Below are 19,196 nucleotides of genomic sequence, written 5' to 3'. Positions count from 1 at the left end.
GTGACGTGTTTTGAATCGAGACTAATATACGTCATTGATAAGTGTAGTGTTCTTGTAGAAGGTAGTATTCATCTGTTATTTTTTCTTACTTCCCAAATAAAATGATGATAGACCATATAGGGCAACTACATATATGTCAGTTGTAGTCGATATTCCCTTTTCCATGACCTTTCCCAATCTTGAAAAAAACAATGAAATATAATGCGTTCATCTCTCTGTAACCAGTTTAAAGAGAACACTGTGAATGAAGTAGAGAGTTGTTACTTAATGTAGGATGGATGAGTAACCATTCTACGGCAAATCTTGAGGGAAATACAAATAACAGGCAGAGAACAAAGTTTCTCCGTTCACTCAAGAAATAGTTTAATGGAATCTGCTGACGTAGCAAGACCCCACGCGTGGTTGTCCTCTCCCACCCTGTCACCTGGTGGCGTCACACAACCCTCCGTTACAGGCTTGTACTGAGCAATACTTGACACATGTATACTTAATAACAACTAAACCTTATACTCAAAAAGTGAAAAATGGAGTAGGTTACACCCTCCCCCTCTTAATGGAATGGCGTCCCGACATTCACTTACAATGGTGTACATCACATACAATGATTAGCCATTGGAAACAATACTAATGATAGCACTACAAACATTATGCTTTGACTCTTCACCTAAATCTTGTGTTAGAGATGACAAGTCTAGAGATGACAAGTAGTCTGCTTTCACCATCCAATCTGGTTTCACACAAATCTGGGTTAAATTAAGGCGATCAGGTGGTTTAATCGTTCTTTTTGATCGTCGTACGGGTTCTCTTTCTGGTTCCTTGTTGGGTTCTTCTTGTACTTCCTTTTCAACATAAACACTACAATCAGGTTGAGCTTCTTCCTGTGCATCTGGAATTGGAGACGTCACCACTTCTGCAGTAATATCCTGCACAGATGTTTCCACTGTAGACGTTGGAATCTCTTTCTCCACAACGAATGTCACAGAAGGTGTCTCAACATCTTCCATAGGAATGGTTTCATCAATGTGTCGGTGTCGTATAGATACATTACTAGGATTTACTTCACCTAAGATCTCGATCTTCTCTTCTTCACACAATTGCTTGTGTTTATGGGAACTCACATCATGTGGTTTACACTTAGTAGATACACGTACAAAATCAATATCTTCACAGCTATCAGAACTATCATCATCACTGCTGTTGTCACTTGCTTTGTAGCTTCTTGTCTTTATTCTTGATCTGGTTCCAACAGTTTCTTTGGAAATGGCTGGTTTCATGTCTGGTGGTCTGGGCAGAGAAAAGCATGGCAACAGCAAATTGCGATGGAGTGTCCTCTCTCGACCAGAACCTGTTTCAGGGCGAACTACATACACTGGTATGTCAGGATTAGGTTTGTTGATGACAGTGAATACATCTTTCTCCCATCGATCTGCTATCTTGTGCTTACCTCTGATGTTGACATTTTTCACTAGCACTCTATCACCTAGCTCTAGAACTGAATCACGAACCTTACAGTCATATCTTCGTTTGTTATCTTTAGACTTTCTAGTTGACTCCTCTGATGCCACACCATAGGCATAATCCAGACGATCCCTTAACAAGGCTGCATAGTCATGATGTGTGTTTTCTATACTGTCTGCAGGCTCCAATCCCAGATAAACATCTATGGGTAGTCTAGGGTGACGACCAAACATCAAGTAGTATGGTGAAAAATGTGTAGAGTCATTTCTAGTACAATTATAAGCATGTACAAGAGAACTCACATATGACTTCCAGTCCTTCTTCTGTTGTTCACTGAGTGTACCAAGCATATCCAGAAGCGTCCTGTTGAAACGTTCGGTCTGCCCATTACCCTGGGGATGATACGGGGTTGTTCTAGACTTCTGAACTCCAGTTATCTTACAAAGCTGCTGAATGACCTCTGATTCAAAATTACGACCCTGGTCAGAATGAAGTCTGGCTGGAAAACCGTAGTGAACCATGAAATTATCAAACAGATGCTTTGCTGTAGTCTGTGCTGTTTGGTTACTGGTGGGGATAGCAACCGCATAACGTGTAAAATGATCTGTTATGACCAAGATGTTTGATATACCACCTTTACTCTCCTCCAGTGTCAAATAATCCATGCACTAATGGTGTAACCTACTCCATTTTTGACAGCATCTTCCTCATTAGGATCTCCAACAATACGATCAAGGACGGACTGACTATGTACAATGATGTTGTTTTGGGCTTTCTTGACTCTAGTGCCTACCACTTGCCCACTAGTGGAGGCACTTGGGTGTTTAAAGATTCAGTACTGGCAGTACTGGCAGTAGTGGTTGACTGGTTGTTATCAGCTTTAAGATTTCTACAGCCTCTTGCTATGTGACCATCCTGACCACACTTGAAGCAGCGAATATTACCATGAACACGACCTGCTCCTTCAGGACTTCTCTGTTGTGCACGAGGTGACCGTTGTGAAGTTGTTCTGGTTCTTCCCCTTCCTCTACCACCATCTGTATACTCCAACAGCTGTTGTTGACCATCCACCGTAGTTGGTACCTCTCTTTTCTCTAACTCTGCCAATTTGGCTGTCAACAACTGTACACTCTGTTGTAATTCTTTTACCATGGGATCAGCTACCTTTGTCACATTAGACTGCTCAGGAACTGAAGACTGGTGAGTAATACCTGATCTGGGCGGCTTAGAATAAAGGGCAGATTCTCTTACTTCCTGTTCAGCTACTCTTGTGATGCGAAGTAATTCATCGAAAGTCTTGGCTTGGTCATACCTATGTCTTGCTACATTCTTAATCTGCTCACTAAATAAACCCTTCCAGAAGACAGTCTTTAATGCTTCATCTACAGCTGGTGCAGCTAATCCACCTCTTTCTCTGGCTTTATTGATAGCTACTTCCAAACGACAACCATATGCAGCTACACTTTCTCTTTCCTCTTGTTTGCTGTTGTAGAACTGCTGCAAGAGAGAAGCTCCAGATTCTACCACTCCATAGATACCAACTAGTTTCTCTACAATTGCCTCTATCGATGTATCAACACCCATATGCATGACTATTTTACTGGCCTCACCACGCAATGACTTTCTGACAGCCGTCGTAAGAATTTCTCTGCTATGGGATCCATCTCTCAGAAGACAGTCAACTTCATACTTCCATGCCTCAAAATCAGAATCACCCTTGTTTTTAGGATCACCCGAAAATGTGACAATCCGTGGTGGTTGAAACAATGATGCAGGTAACATAACACTTGACTGATCAGAAGACATTGGGCATGTCACTGATGGGCCACTGTATCCTGTTTTACTCGAAGTACCGATGGGATTGTGCAATGGAGTGACATCATGACCTGCTTTTCTTACAACAGATATCATATGATCGAGATCTGCTTGACTTACTACATTATCATAGTCTAATGTAGGTGTAGACATGCTAGGACCTATAACAGACTTGGTTTTACGTCTATAACTAGGCATCATGAGTGGGCTTGTAACATACATAGGAGACATACAATACCTAAGTTCATCCTTCATGTTTGATGGGACAACTGACACTTCGACTTGCTTATCCATAAACATTTTACCACTCAATATTCCAAGAGCAGTTTTCGCTGTTGCAATATCAATGAATTGACAAAATGCGTAATCTCTACTACATGATAACTCTGGGTCAAATGGTCTTTCTATTCTAACAACTTCACCAGCAGATGAACAAAAATCTCTCAGTTGCTGAGAGGTTGCACTAATAGCAATACCCTTAATGAAAACTGTACTGTCTATTGGGTTATGACTAGGTGTACATGGTGGTGTATCCATGTTTAGTTTCACTTATGATTGAAATGTTATACAAAAGGGTGAAATGTAGCAAAAAAAAATATTACACATCAAACTTCAACCAAAATTATTGTACATACACTGGATGACTAAGAAATCTATATCAATGTTCTAAATGCAGCAAGGGTTCAAATCTGTGTCACTATTTATCAGGGTCCTTTTTAAATTTGATAATATTAACACAGTATTCAGCTACAAACAGCTAAAAAGATACAGGACTTCTTGATCGCATCAGCTTTTGGTCTTCTAGCTCCAGTGTAGTGGTAATACAGCTCCACAAAATACAGCTCAACAAAATAGGAATCTGGGTTACCATGCAAGTATCACTTGGTCAGTAGCAGCAGGCTTTACACATCAGCAAAGGAGTACTGCTAATATAGACCATTCAAACTTCCAGTTCTCCAGTTAACTAACAACAGTCTGTATCGAGGCACCATCAGCTTAAGTATCTTGTCTATACTTTAGCATTAGGGCCCCACATTGGGCGCCAAATTATGTAACCAGTTTAAAGAGAACACTGTGAATGAAGTAGAGAGTTGTTACTTAATGTAGGATGGATGAGTAACCATTCTACGGCAAATCTTGAGGGAAATACAAATAACAGGCAGAGAACAAAGTTTCTCCGTTCACTCAAGAAATAGTTTAATGGAATCTGCTGACGTAGCAAGACCCCACGCGTGGTTGTCCTCTCCCACCCTGTCACCTGGTGGCGTCACACAACCCTCCGTTACAGGCTTGTACTGAGCAATACTTGACACATGTATACTTAATAACAACTAAACATTATACTCAAAAAGTGAAAAATGGAGTAGGTTACACCTCCATAAAACCGATATCGTTTTATTTAAAAACAAAATACTATTTTCTAACGTTCGGTACAATCAAACTATACTATGCTGTACAAATCACAATTTCAATAATTGTCACGACTTGTTTGAATATCGATTGAATAGCTGTAAATAACTATTTTGAGCATTAACTAGAAACTCGAGCCACGTGTATTCCTGTCATTGCTGGCGCATGCGCAATAACCGATTGTTGTTTTTATTCTGATTCTCATTTCAGCCATTCTATGTCGAGGCTAGTCAGACTATAATGCTTATTATGAGTTACCTATGTCTTACCCTATTGGTTATTGCATTCGTCATGGTTTGTCTATCAAGGTACGTCATCACTATCAAGAATTACTAAGCTTTATTGTCAGTGCACTACATGTAGGTCGAGTACTATAACATTTTTTCATCCAGATTTTTAGCGCGCTTTATACACACGCTGAGATTACGTATACTGCACTGGACACTAGCAAGTTCATCTACTAGAAAGAATGTTTGTGACTGTATTTTGTAGTGCAATATTACAAGTTTTGTTTTCGTTATTTAAAAATCCGAAATCTAATAAATAATGTTGAAATTGAAGCCTTCAGCTACAATAAACGGAGTAGAAGTATGTGTACTTTTGTCTCATTTGCATTTGGTTTGTTAGTTATGTAGTTATGGTAGCCTGGAATATCTAGTCCTGGAATTGTTGCGAATAGGTTTTGAATTCGTTATTTCGAATTTTGAAATAACGAATTCAAAACCCTATTCGTATGGATTCCATTGAGGGTAAGTTAGAGCGATTTCATAAGAAAATATAACTCTGCCATGCATATTATATATATTATGCATTGGAATACTGCAAATATTGTCGTAGAGGGCGCATCTCACTCCGTAGCAAAACACTTTATTGCCATCGTTTGGTCCAACTTTGTAACCATTATAACTACACAATTCCTGAAAAGACTTGATCATTTTTTACTCAATTCAAGTATGTCCAAATGGTTTTATTGATAAATTCAATCGATCTCTTAGTCCATGCAATAACCTTAAAGTGTTCCTATTGATTTTGTATCACTAATAAAATAAGTTGTTTGCTTTTTATCTATTTAAAAAGCGATGACCTAAATTTGTGCTTGTAACTCATGCTAAGTAAGATTGCAAATTAAAATAAGTGTAAAAGGTTTGTTATGGTACGTAAGGAAGTGATTTGTAAACAAACTTTGTAAACACAAGTGATCACTTGTAATCAAGCTACTAGTATTTATGCTCATGTACGTTGACGTTTAAATACAACAATGTTCGACCAACTGTACCTCTTAATTTGTGTCAAGCTGTGCCAAAACTACCTACTATAGCAGCAAGTTACTCTATTAATCACAGTGTAATCGTTCACTCCCTGATGTTTAATTAGTGTACATTTCTCCGATGGCGTTTTAAGTGGAGCCTTTGGGATAACAACACTTTGGGATATCTAATCTGGTATAATAAACAAAGTTGCAATGTTGTATTGTGTTATAGTTTAACATCAAATGTTGGACTTGTTTGTTTACTGTCCAAGTGAAGTGAGTGAGTGTATGTGTGTGTGTCATATTATCTGTGGAGTGACTAGCCAGCCTTGGTCTTATCAACAATTTGTTTACAATTAAACATGAATAAGTGAAAGCTTACACTGTGATCAATCATAGACCCTACACGTCTAGCGTTTATGGATCACTCGAGAAACTTGCCGCTAGTAGGTAGCTTCAGCACAGCTTAAGACAGGCTAAGAGGTACAGTTGGTCGAACACTGTTGTAATCAGGAAAAGCGACGATGTGTATAGACTGACAGTGATTATATGGGTTTACCCACTTTATTTACTATGTACATTTCCTGTATTTGTAGTAACAAACCTTTTACACATCTCTGCAATTTACAACTAGCGAAAAAGCACCGACGCGTTTGCTTGCAAAACCATCCAATGTAATTTGTATCAGTAACTTATCAAAGCATAAACACCACTTGAGTACGAGTGCCGCCTTTTCCAGGCTTTCCTGACCCCATAACTCTATTTACTGGTAGAACATTACACATTATGGAGTCCGACTGTTGCTGTTTACATATAACTTCCTCCAATATAAAATACTGATAGAAGCGACCTACACCTGTGAACCTACATCATAGACACCGTTCATTTTTGCATCAGTTGTATTTGTCGTTTTTTATCTGATTTTCAAGTTGTCGTTGCTTGAAGTCTTTCCTTGCAAACGCACTGGTATTTTTTCATGGGTTGTATTGAGTTACACGTCCAAGTAATTGGGCTATATAATTTCACATTATTTGTCTCTTATAGAAAATCATCCAAAAGTTGTGTTTCACTAATTGTAAAGCCAAAATTGATCGCCCATTTCTTAATCTGTAAGGTCGAAGTCACTTTACTGTTTACAAATATTAGAACTTGTGACACCCATCCTTGACTGAAATATTCTAAAATTTTGGTGAAATACCATCAATGACATAGATTTTCTGTTTATCTTACAGAGTTGGAACTGATCGATATTTTGTCATAGGGAATACGATCATTTCTTTTATCCTTTTTCCACTGACTGTGATTTTGAATCTCACCAAAGGACAGTCCAAGGTAAAGAGACATTGTGTGCTAACTTTGATAACGCCAAAAGACCTTAGTATCAGTTTAACCTAGAAAAACAGTGAAACTTTAAATATGAAAAATGACGATGAAGTTTACATGATGAAATAAAGATAGATAAGAGATTGGTAAAAGTTGTTTGTATACGAATTGCAGCAACATAATATCCATATGATTTATGTCGTATATACTCTCATCTATGCGTAAGCTTACGCATTCATTCAGTTCCAGAGACTCGACAAAATGAATGTGACCATCGGAAATAAAAATCCTCAAAACGTTTGCTGTTATTTTGAGTCGTTCAAGAAAACATAACTCTGTTATCAGTTCAAATTAAATACATGTAAAACATTGGCATTTTACTTGACGACAAGACGGTGAACACTAACATTTCTTTTTACTTCAAAAGGACCAGGAACAGACTTTCTTTAAGCTAAAGTTTGTAGAGATTATAAGAACTATAAAATCTCGGTCCATTACTTTGTGATATGTTCCTCTACTTATGTACATCATCGTAACACCCCTGGCCTTAAGCTTTTTACGGCACCATTCGAGATGCACGGTGAAGAGGCATCCTCGCAACCCATGGCCACATGCCTCTGTATGTACGGCACCGTCCGAGACACAATATGCTCTGATCTGCTGGTTTAATTTGTTGATACGCTCTGCATTGGTGATGGAACTCCGTGTTTCTAGTTTATTTTACTGAATGTTACTTTCAAATAAAGATCAAGTCTGCAGTGTTTGAATATTTTGACGACCGATTTTGTGTTTTGTATTTTTTCAGGTAAATTGCCAAATAATCCACAGTTTATGGTATATGGCATTTATGAGTAACTTTATCTGGCTGTTCATCAACAACATTCAATTGTTCTTCAAGTTAAAATACTACATAGTAACTCGAAGAATCAACAAGTATGGAATATTTAACTTATTTTTTTCCCCAAACCCAATATTGTCTCAAATGGTCAAAGGCATTAGTTACAATGTAATAGATAAGCTTTCGAGATTATTCTTGTTGCACATTGAAAGGTTTGTTACACTGATATCGTAGTAAACAACCGATAACGGTAGAAACCCGACGTATTTAATGACAATGAAAATGATCAATATCAGAAGATGTTACATTCACTGCGCATGCGCAATGTGTTAATTGGACAAATAACCCGTGAGTTTGTTCAAGGATTAGATTAGCAATCTCCTAATTTAAATGCAAAGTTGATCAACTCTGATAAGATTGCTAACAGTAGGAAATCGGAAAAAAACAGTGAGAGTGAACAATACTTATGATGGCAATATTCAAAACTTTATTTGAAATATAGAGAAAATAAGAAAATAATGTTAGAAATCCGGAAAATCGCGAGCAAAATTAACTATATATATTCCTGTGGTAACAGCTAAAACAGTCAGTGATCGCCAGAAGACTGTACATAACATACATTGTTAATGATCAAAGATACATGTATGACCATTTGGCAAGTTGAGACTGTTGTGAAGAGCACTTCTATTGCTGAACACAACACGATTATGAGTTTGTACAGTAATTTAGCTTTATAGGGTACCCTCAATAACAATCATGTTGTCCTCAAACCCCAACTTGCAATATGATCGTATGTTTATAATCATGGTAGTCCATGGTATAATATACATACAGTCTTCTGGCGAACCCATGAGGACTGGGGTCCATAGCCCATATGAGGAAACAAGGAGAAGTGAGATGCCGTACGGCAGACAGTTTCGAGGGTCTTCGTATAACAGTATGGAGTTTTGGTGAAGGAATGTGATCGATATGTCAGGCAACATAGTTTATGTGAGTTATTTCTACTGATATGATTATATATAACTGGTAGGGTGTATTCACTCGTGTGACGACGTCAAACACTTCTCTTTTGTTAAATGCTGTATTTAATTAACACTGTGTGATTAATTAAACTGTAATTAGCCATGACAGTTATGACATCTACGAGTGATTAATATCATAGTATGTCTAACAGATCTAGATCACTTGTCATCTCCAAATCAAAGTGAAAAAATAGTCATGGTAACTGACATAATACCATGCACAAGGCAAGATATTGTCTTTGAACAGAAAATATGGATTATATACCCTGGGCGTTCTACGTCATGACAAACCGTATCTACGTCACTGGTTCGAGACAAAACGTTCTAGATTGCAACTATCTTTCTCGATTTTTGAGGAGATATAATTATATAATTCCCCAATACTTTTCTTCATTCAACCGGAAAATACTCGTCTATCGACTCGTAGTGACAAAGCCCCCTTAGGTCACTCGTATTGTCCTTGGCTGAACGAAAAGAAATATTGGGGAATAATATCTGAGTAGATAAACCAGTACAATCATGACACGTCAAGTCAATTACATTGTATTAGTTTTATTTTTCACCAATGTGATTTTCACGAACTTACATTGTAATGTTATACATGTATCATCAAGGATAGAAATTAAGACAAACAAGTGACATACACGTGACATGGCTCGTTATAAATTTAAACATGTGCACTGGTCAATTTAAACATGTTCACTGGTCAATTTTAAAGTATTTCCTGTGAAAAAAGACACATTAGTAAACATAATTAAATTGTACATTTAGAAAAAGCCGCAGCGAGCATTTTGGGGATAAAATGATTGTTCGTTCCTCGTCAGTTATGCAGACTCCAACATCCTGATAAAGTACCAGCTACAGTATACGTTAAACCTAAAATATTTCACTAAAGACTTCTTTTCACTTATTTCGCTTGAGAACAAAAATACAAAAGCAAGTAGTGCCTAAAATTTCTTCTTGAACATTGTGTTCTCCATGAACACAATGTAAATATCTGGTAATTAGTAAAAATAAGTAGTTACTAAAATGTCTTCTTGTACATGAACACAATTTACCAGTCTACTAATATGTTACTTTGTCTATACATGAATATACAATGTCAGATATACATAGTTATCAGTGTGTTTGTGGTATTTGTTTTACTTGAATGTGTATATTTTGTTAGTTTGTTTATTTTTGTTTGCCTTTGTCTGTTTTGTAATATGAGCTTTATGTGTCACCATGTATAATTGTACATGTGTTGCTCACGTTGCTCAATTTGCAATAGAAATGTGACGAAAATACTATATATTGTATTTCCAAAAGAATCTCTAACAGAGACAGCTTTAATTACATCAAAGACTCTCAAAACGATTAAATAAAGTTAAGTATAATAATGCTGGCAATTGCAAAATCAATATGTATCAAATCAAACATCATTTATAATACATAAAATTCAGATTGATGAAAGTTCTTTGAAAAGGTATATAACTAAGAAATTGACTGGTGTGAATGTCCATTTGATATGATAGATCACTGCTATGAGGAAATTACAATATTAAATCTAAACCTTGCATTCATGACGTCACATATTTGAAAATAAATAACAGTTATAAACCAACTTTAGGCGTAACTAAGATTATTGAATGATTTCTGGTCTTTCTTGTATAAACCATGCTGACAATTGTAGAGTTACTGTATTTAAATCTTGGTATGCTGATACTACTAGTAAATCGTTATATCTCTTTAGTTGTGGCGAGATCAAAGATAACTCTATGTTTGCTGTCTGAGACTAAAACATTCATTTGTCTTGCATACATTCCTGTCAAAGATGTACATGTTACTGTTATTTTCCTTCACTGATTTATCACCCTGATGTAGTTTGCATTCTGCTCTGCGACGATTACTTTTCCAAATGGTTCCTCGTCGGTTACGCAGACTCCAACAGGACGACTCAGTGGATCTGTACCACAATCAACCACATTGATGAATTTACCCAGTGAGTTGAATTTCTGTACTCGGTTATTGCCATAATCACAGACATACACATTATCATGCTTGTCTGTAGTTAGGCCTGTTGGGTTATTCAGCTGACCATCACCACTCCCCTGGCAACCAATGGAATACAGATAATCACCATCATCACTGTACACCTTGACAGTATGACTCTCGTAATCAGACACATACACATTCCCGGTGATGCTAGAAATGACGATGTCATATGGGCACAACAACTTGCCATCGCCTCTTGTCTCGTCTCCAAATGACTTTATGAAGTCGCCATCTTGTGTGTAAATTAATACACAACTTAAAGACCTATCTGAAACATACACTCTATGATTGCTTGCACTCAGAGCAACACCAAATGGTTGTTCCAGTTTATCTTCACCAAAGTGTCGTATTAGTTTACCATTTTCATCGCAGACAACTACCCGATTATTACAATAGTCTGCTGTGAAAATTAATCCTTCATCTGAAATTACTGAATATATTGGAAGGTACGAACTTGGAAAGTTAGTAAACTGAATAAACCGTTGGTGTTGCCCTTGTAAACTGAATAGCTGCATTCTGTAGTTTTTCTCCTCATTCACTATCACACTCCCACTTTTTGTCATGGTTACCCCCCAAGGCATATCTATCTCTCCTTGCCCTGATCCCTTCCCTCCAAATTTACGTACCAACCCTTTCTGTGGAATGACCTTGACATTGACAGGTGACCCATGTAGTGGTTTCTTACAAACTGACACTGACAGTTGGTGATCTCCCTCTATCTGTGTCTGACTCTTCAATGAGAATGTTCCATCTTTATTGTCTCTTACTGTCATGTCTTGTGTCTTCTTATCCGGTGTCTTCATCTCAGCTCTGACGTCTTGCACTGCAGTAACATCTTTCTTCTTAGTCGGTTGCTCTGTGCTAACTTTGAAAGTTAAGTCCTCTTTTACTCTGACGAACTCCGGAATGTCGAGTAATTTGTATTGTGTCGTCTGCATCGTTATCGTCCCTAACATCTTCGCTGTACAGAAGTCGTCTATGGGGTGGAATTCCATGTAGTCATCCTCTGTTGGTGAACATTTTGTCTCCAACGTCATCACTTCCTGTATTTGTGACGTCATACCCTTCCTAGCAGTCATCAATTGTGAAGCATTTCCATAATGCATGATATTTTCAGCAAATTCCCGAGAATTTGTCAAATCGCTTTCAATACACTCAATTTCTTTCAGTTGTGCCTGTAAGTTCGTTCTTCTTCGATCGTATTCCGCTTTCATCTCTCCCAACAACTCTTTACCATTGTCTTGTATCTTACGCGTTGTTTCTTCGATGGTTTTGTCTATATGGTCTTTTACTTTCACTTCTTCTTCTTGGTAACGTTGTTCCAGTGAATCCGCCATTTTTTCCACCTCTGATTTGCTGTCGCTAGCTTCGGCTTCTTTCGTTTTCAGGTCTTGAATCATTGTCGTCACTTCTTTCGTGTAGTCAGCGGCTGCTTCGTCCAGGTATCTGTATTTGTGTTCTGGACGAGGATGATCGATTGCTGTACATTCCAGACAAATTGGCCCCTCACACGTATCACAGTAGAATTTGAGCTGGTTGTCAGGGTGCTTACTGCAATAGGTTGGGCGTTGGACCGAGGAAGGGTCTTTGGACTTTGTTATCTCGTATTCAGCAATGGCTAAAAGTCGATGAGATCTTGTTAGTGGTACGTACCTGTGTGCCTTAGCACATATGATACAGAAGTTGATAGCACAGTCTGTACACCTTTGAGTGACAGTTCCCTCTTGACAACCTTCACATTTCCCTACATTTACAGACTTCTCTTCTCGTTGTTTGAACTGCTCCACCAGCTGATTCACAAAGGTGTTCCCAGCAAGCCCTGACGCCCCTACAGATGGGACTTGGTGGGTCCGACGGCAATTTGGGCAAACAAGACTGTCCCCTTCGACGAGCTTTGAAAGGCACGGTTCACAGAAACTGTGAAGACACGACAGTAGTTTGGCATTTTTATATCTCTCTGAACAAATACCACAAACGAGAAAATTCTCGTTTATTTGTTCGAGAAAGCGGGACTCCTCACTGGCCATGATGGCGACGTCAAAATATGTGTACGTGGGTAAATAACATAGCTTACAAAGATTTGGGTGAAAAGGTTATTTCCGTGTTTGACTATAAAAGCGTCATTAGAATGCATTTCGCTTGACTGCCCTCTACGGTAGTACCATTCCAGCCGGAATATGACCAAACAGTTCCTCAACAACGTGTTAACCTGTTTAACGTATGCATTGATACAATAAAAATTATAATTTAATTGGTACATTATGGGTCGAATTTGAGATAATATCGATAATCTTTTACTATACAATATCGGGTTGATACATTATCGGTTGGTTACTACATTATGAATTGTAACCATGGTAACCGAGGACACACTTCTGTGGAATTTATAAATTCCTCAAACATGGTATATACCGTTTACACTAATGTAGATGCCAAGTTTGATCACGTGGCTCTATCGGTAATATCATGGAGGTATAAATACAATTATAAACTCAAGGTGTTATTTTAAGAGTACCTACGTCACATACGAACTGCATGTGATTCACACTGAATCTTGCTGCAAACTATTCACTACACAATAGATATGACTGTAATCGAGATTCAAATGATTTGATTCAGTATCAAGTAATAACCATTATGTTTGATTGTGGTGGATGCGACCACATCGATAGGTATCGAATATTAATTTACTAATCTGTACAACGACGTTGGTGAGAATGATCAAGATGACCGCCTTGGGGGCGCACTTCTATCCATTTTTACTCAAACTTGCACATTAAAAACAGTAAATACAGAAATAAAATACCAGCATTAACTTTATGAAAACAGAGAATGTTCGGTTCTTTTCTTTACTAAAATGTGATAATTAATATTACCCTTTATAGAGTCATGTATTTCATCGTCGGATGGACTGTTCCTGTGATTATCATGGCGATACTGTATTTACACCTACCTGAATTTACACACAATGACGACACCAAGTATGTAAATAAATTTGCTTATATTTGCATATTTTTGTTCTTTGTTGAATACTAGTATTTTAATTTAACTTGGTGTGCAGATTACAATTTTGTTTATTAATGCTTGTTCCATATTCATATATGAAAAAACAATAGTTTTGAAAGGTGCTGTTCATGATAACTGCATTGTTTGTTGCATTGTGTCAATGGAATTCCTTTTAATCAGGATTTTGTTACGTATTTTTTATATTAAATCATGTGAAGTAATAGGGGAAGGCTATTTGTTAATTCATGATGTTTAATAACAAATTGGTGTTCATTTAGATAAATGTGTTGGTTTCACGTTCTCGTATTTATAATATTATCAGCACTGAGTTGGCATCGATCCCAACACAGATCGAAATTGAAGAACAATGTATAAGACTTGCAAGGCAATTTCCGTTAAACATATTGTTCACTACTTCTATTGTTATTATAATAAGTTGCCTAACAAGTCTCATAAGTCACGTCCGCCTAAGTTCGGATCGATGCTGATAAGTGAAAGTGAATAAAACCAACACATTGTATCACATGTATCATATGAGTTTGCTTTATCAAAATAACATGAATTCACAAGGCATCCTTTGCTATAACCCCCCCCCCAAAAAAACACAACAAAAAACAAAAAAAAAAAACAAAAAAAAAACTAACAAAAAACAAACAAACAAAAAAACCCAAAAAAAACAACAACACCAAAACAACAAACAAAAACTCACACTCTATACATTATTTTACATGAAACTCAATTCCATACTTTGCATCTTCTTTATCCATATGTATAAATTCGTGCATTTACCCAGTGTAATTAGGGCAAACGGATACTTTTCTCTTTGAAATTTTGCCCATCTTCTATTGATGTTTACATATATCCTATTATAGATGTCTACAGAAACTTGAGGGAACAATGCTTTATGCACCAAGTGTCATCGCACTTTTGTATGCACTGGTAAGTCTGTCATGTTGATTAAACCCGTGCTTACTTAATTATGATAAATACTTTTTTTAAATCTCATGTCAATATTATAATTTAGCCTTGAAATCAAACTGGAGGTGCCAGTCTTGCACAGTTTATATGGGAACGTGGTGATCCGTTATGTGTTAAGCAACAGATATATAAATACTCAATTTTAGAAAGGCACAACATGGCTTGCCTGTTTTTTTGGGTTTTTTTTGAGGGGGGAGAGAAAGCTGCATGTTTGTAGTAAACATGTGCACCACTACATGAAAAAATGGCATTTTCGTAAACTTTGAGATTTGGAGATGGATGTCATGATCTTACATCACATAAATTTCGCGCACTTGCCAGATTAGATGAAAACTGAATATTCATGTCTCCTTAGTGATTATAACCATCAGATAAAGTCATGAATATTTATTGTTCATCTAATGCATATACATGTCTGAAGTCCCACGAGGCAACAGGTGGCTACACACACTGTGTATGAGGTATATACATCTTCCCTATGTGATGACGTCACTATTATCTCTTTTGAACTGATAGGTGACAGGCATTATACTGCTGGTCTTGACCTGTTGGTATGCTATATTTCCTGTTGAGCAGGAGCTGACGACATTTGAACTTGAAGAAATTGAGTAAGAATATTTAGTAGTATGTGAAAGATTTAACAGAAACTTTATGAAAATAACTTGAAGCCTTTTTATTGGTGAAATATTACTCTAATATATGCAATGATTTTCATCATTCGACCCCAGTGTTGTACTCAACATCTTCAAACAAGACACTGCTATCAATAATTTGATACACACAAATTACCTACGGAAGTTGCACAATCTTGCATGTTATATATATACTCAAAAACCTCGGAACTCACTTCATCCAGACATCCGTTAGGCCCCTAGTTATAGTCAAGATGCTTTCTCTGGCTAAAAGGAGAAGCAAAGCCATGCACTGATAACCTCTTAGACTTAGACTAAAACTGAAAACCCAATTACTTATAAAGGAAAAAAAGGGTTGTTTCCGATAACATGGTGTCAGAAAATAGCGTAGGTATATTGGAATTCTATTTTATTTTATTCTATTTTATTTTTGTTTTAAAAAGGCAAAGTACTCGTTGGTCACAATACTTTCATAACAGTTGATGAAGTGTAAAATAAGTAAATTTAAATGGAGACAATTATGTGAAGTAGACACACACAATATGCATACTGTGTTGTTATAGGCTGAAATTACATCGTTTAATTTTTCTCTGGAATGTGAATTTTAATAAGTGACCAAAGATACTTTGGCAAGGAAATCTACATGGAAATATAAGTAAATTGTCATAATTTTACCTTTCTGCATGTAGATAATGTTTAGGGTCGGCGGCTTAAACTAAGGCCAGTCATCAGGTTATTTGTAGAATTATCGGAAACACATTATTTTGCTATTTGGCCTTAACAAAGCATATGGTATATGGTCTAACCATTCAGTGCAACTGAACAGAACAGAGCTTTATACATTTAATAGATTCATTTAATTTTGGATTAGAGCAAACCTACTCAATATATATACATAGGAACCACTTACTTAGACTAACAATTTATCACTGGATAAAACTGCAAACAAAGTTTCCTATTTTACTTATAATACGCTCATCTCTGTTTCTGTTCCAGAGAAGAAACGTCCGGTGCGATGTCTATATACATCGCGGTTACAGTTACATGGGTGGTACAGGTGGCGCTCTTGACTGAGAAGACATTGCTCATGGAATACCTATTTTCGGGTTCTATTTTTGTGATGGTAAATTTATATTCGCTACATTTGAAGCAGAAAATCACATGCATAGTGATTTTTCTTCTATTTCTATCTCCACTTGTACACTGTGTAAAAATAAAAAAAGGATTAGCTCTAAATTCGGAAACTATTTCTTAAACTTTTATCTTTAGTATTGCCATATAGGCCCTGCAGTGACCTCCAAATCTATGATACGACTTACTAGTATTTGGTTTTTATAGTACATGAGTTTGTATGCTAGTCGTTGGCAAGATTACTGTTCAACCGGCACTCGCTGTAACTGCGGTATTATTTTTAAATAGATCAGTCAACCAACAGTATATTCATTGATGGCTCCATCTAAAATTGTAATTTCATCTGAGTACTAATTTTCCTTTTATTTCAGGGCTCAGTTGTATATCTTAGTGTATGTGGGACAAACGAAGAGGTGAGTAATTCTGGTATATATATTATTTCTGTACACAACCTGTAAGCAAGGAGTAGAATAATCTACCGAATGTCGATAAACTGCAAACCATTCTTTTATTCATTTCATCGAGGTGTGGGAATACACAAGAACACAAATACAGATGCACAGACACAGATATAAATGCAAACTATATCATATCTATGTTAAAGACATTTGTCAGTTAGGAGGATAAATATCAGAAACGAATACTCAAGTTTGAAAGAATAACCGTAGAAATTTCAAAGTTAAAACACGAATGTCAAATATCCAAGAGGGGAAGCGTGAATTTTGATTACAATGTTTGTTTGTGTATTTTTTTCGGGGGGGGGGGGAGGGGGTGTTGTCGTTATTGAATGAATAATGATGGATACAGTGTATGGAATGTGCTAAATACATGTATCTGAAGTGCATAGTAGGAGATACTTGTTTCAAAACATACTTAGAGAATTTATATAGCAGACAGGTCAAACAATATTAACTCTATACCCTGTGAAGGTTCAACGGATGTTACCTTTTCCTCTCCGTCAAATTAGCAAGACATCAATAATAATTATGGGTTCAAACGAACATTTAGGGCAATGCCCACTTGATTAGATTTTGGTGGAAAGCTGCTTCCGCTCTTAGCTGTACTGAAGATGTTAGTGCAGTTATAATATTATTAGCAGTAGCTATCGTGTTCCAACCACAATATTAACAGAACCATTCATCGTGTGTTGGATAAGTAATAGCTGTGTATGTTCAATTTTGTCAGTTGTTGCAAGCTCTCCGTATAAATATGTGTGGAACTCGGGAAGAAAAGGAGACATTGAAGCAGTTTAAGATACTGGTTGCTCAACGGAATGCCTTAAGGAATGAACTAGGACCTGACCCCAAAGGAAAGGGGGAGGTAAGTTCATAGTCCTGCTTGCAGACGGAGTAAATCAGAACTTGATTCTGAAAATGTTCCTAGTAGCCGAGTCCAGACTTGCTCCCTCTGCAAGGAAAACTAATTTTCCAATACTGCGCATTTGTAAACTCTATATTCAAGTACATGACGATATTCATAGGTCATTGACAAATATCCAAGTAAGTATTCGTATAATAGAATTGTTCCTGTGCTGTGCTTCAAGGGGTTGGTTTCCATAGAATCTCAAAAGTCTCCAATCTTGTCGTCTGCTAATGTTACGTTTCCCGCCTAAATTAATCATATCTCCTGTTTTAAAATTTACCGCCAAAATTAGTGGCTATTCTTATTCATAAATGGCAAAATTTCTACCCTGTCAGTTCATTGATATCAAATTTCAACAACCTCACTGACTTTAGTAAGTCTAAGCATTGTCCACCAAAGTATTACAAACTATGTTTTTGTCTTTGGTTTGTCTCAACTTATTAAGTCAAATCAAAGACACTGATCTTGTTGATATACAATTAATGTCAAGCTTTTTGATTAGAAATGACCCAAGATGAAGTTTTAATCCTTCTCTAGTAAAATATGATGAACACACCAACATATTTCATTTAGGTCAAAATTAATCCTTCCCCAGGAATGGGGTCAAAACGACCATAAACCATTTGTTTCGTCAAATATCCCAAATTTCAGCAAGACACGATCATTTTCGCCCATATTTACTCTTTTGGGTTTAACATCTTTACTATCAGTAACATGGTAACCCTTTTCTGATCAGTTGTGTGAAAATCTGTTTGCCAAATAGAATAAATAAATACAGGGTTATGACAACCATACAAATCAAAATACAATCATTTCTTTCTTTTCTCTTTGCAGGCTACAATTAATATACCAATGACACCGGTAGCAGGACCATCACATCAGCCATAACACAATGTGTCATTATAATTTACAATTCTCACAACCTGTTAATAGTGTTA

At 36.8% G+C, this 19,196-nt stretch overlaps 1 protein-coding gene across 1 annotated transcript; it reads right to left on the bottom strand.

The window, feature by feature from the left end:
- Positions 1-10,953: 10,953 nt before the first annotated feature.
- LOC144450628 (E3 ubiquitin-protein ligase TRIM71-like) lies at positions 10,954-13,176 on the bottom strand. The gene has a single exon (XM_078141273.1). The coding sequence runs from the start codon at positions 13,174-13,176 to the stop codon at positions 10,954-10,956; it is 2,223 nt and encodes a 740-aa protein (XP_077997399.1).
- Between the last annotated feature and the right edge of the window lie 6,020 nt (positions 13,177-19,196).

Source organism: Glandiceps talaboti, chromosome 20 (assembly GCF_964340395.1).
Source record: "Glandiceps talaboti chromosome 20, keGlaTala1.1, whole genome shotgun sequence".
Lineage (NCBI taxonomy): Eukaryota > Metazoa > Hemichordata > Enteropneusta > Spengelidae > Glandiceps > Glandiceps talaboti.
Note: the sequence above shows the minus strand (reverse complement) of the source record. Positions and strands in the feature narration are given on the sequence as shown.

Excerpts from the sequence above, each read along its gene's own strand:
- LOC144450628 (XM_078141273.1), bottom strand. The coding sequence starts at position 13,176 with ATGGCCAGTGAGGAGTCCCGCTTTCTCGAACAAATAAACGAGAATTTT.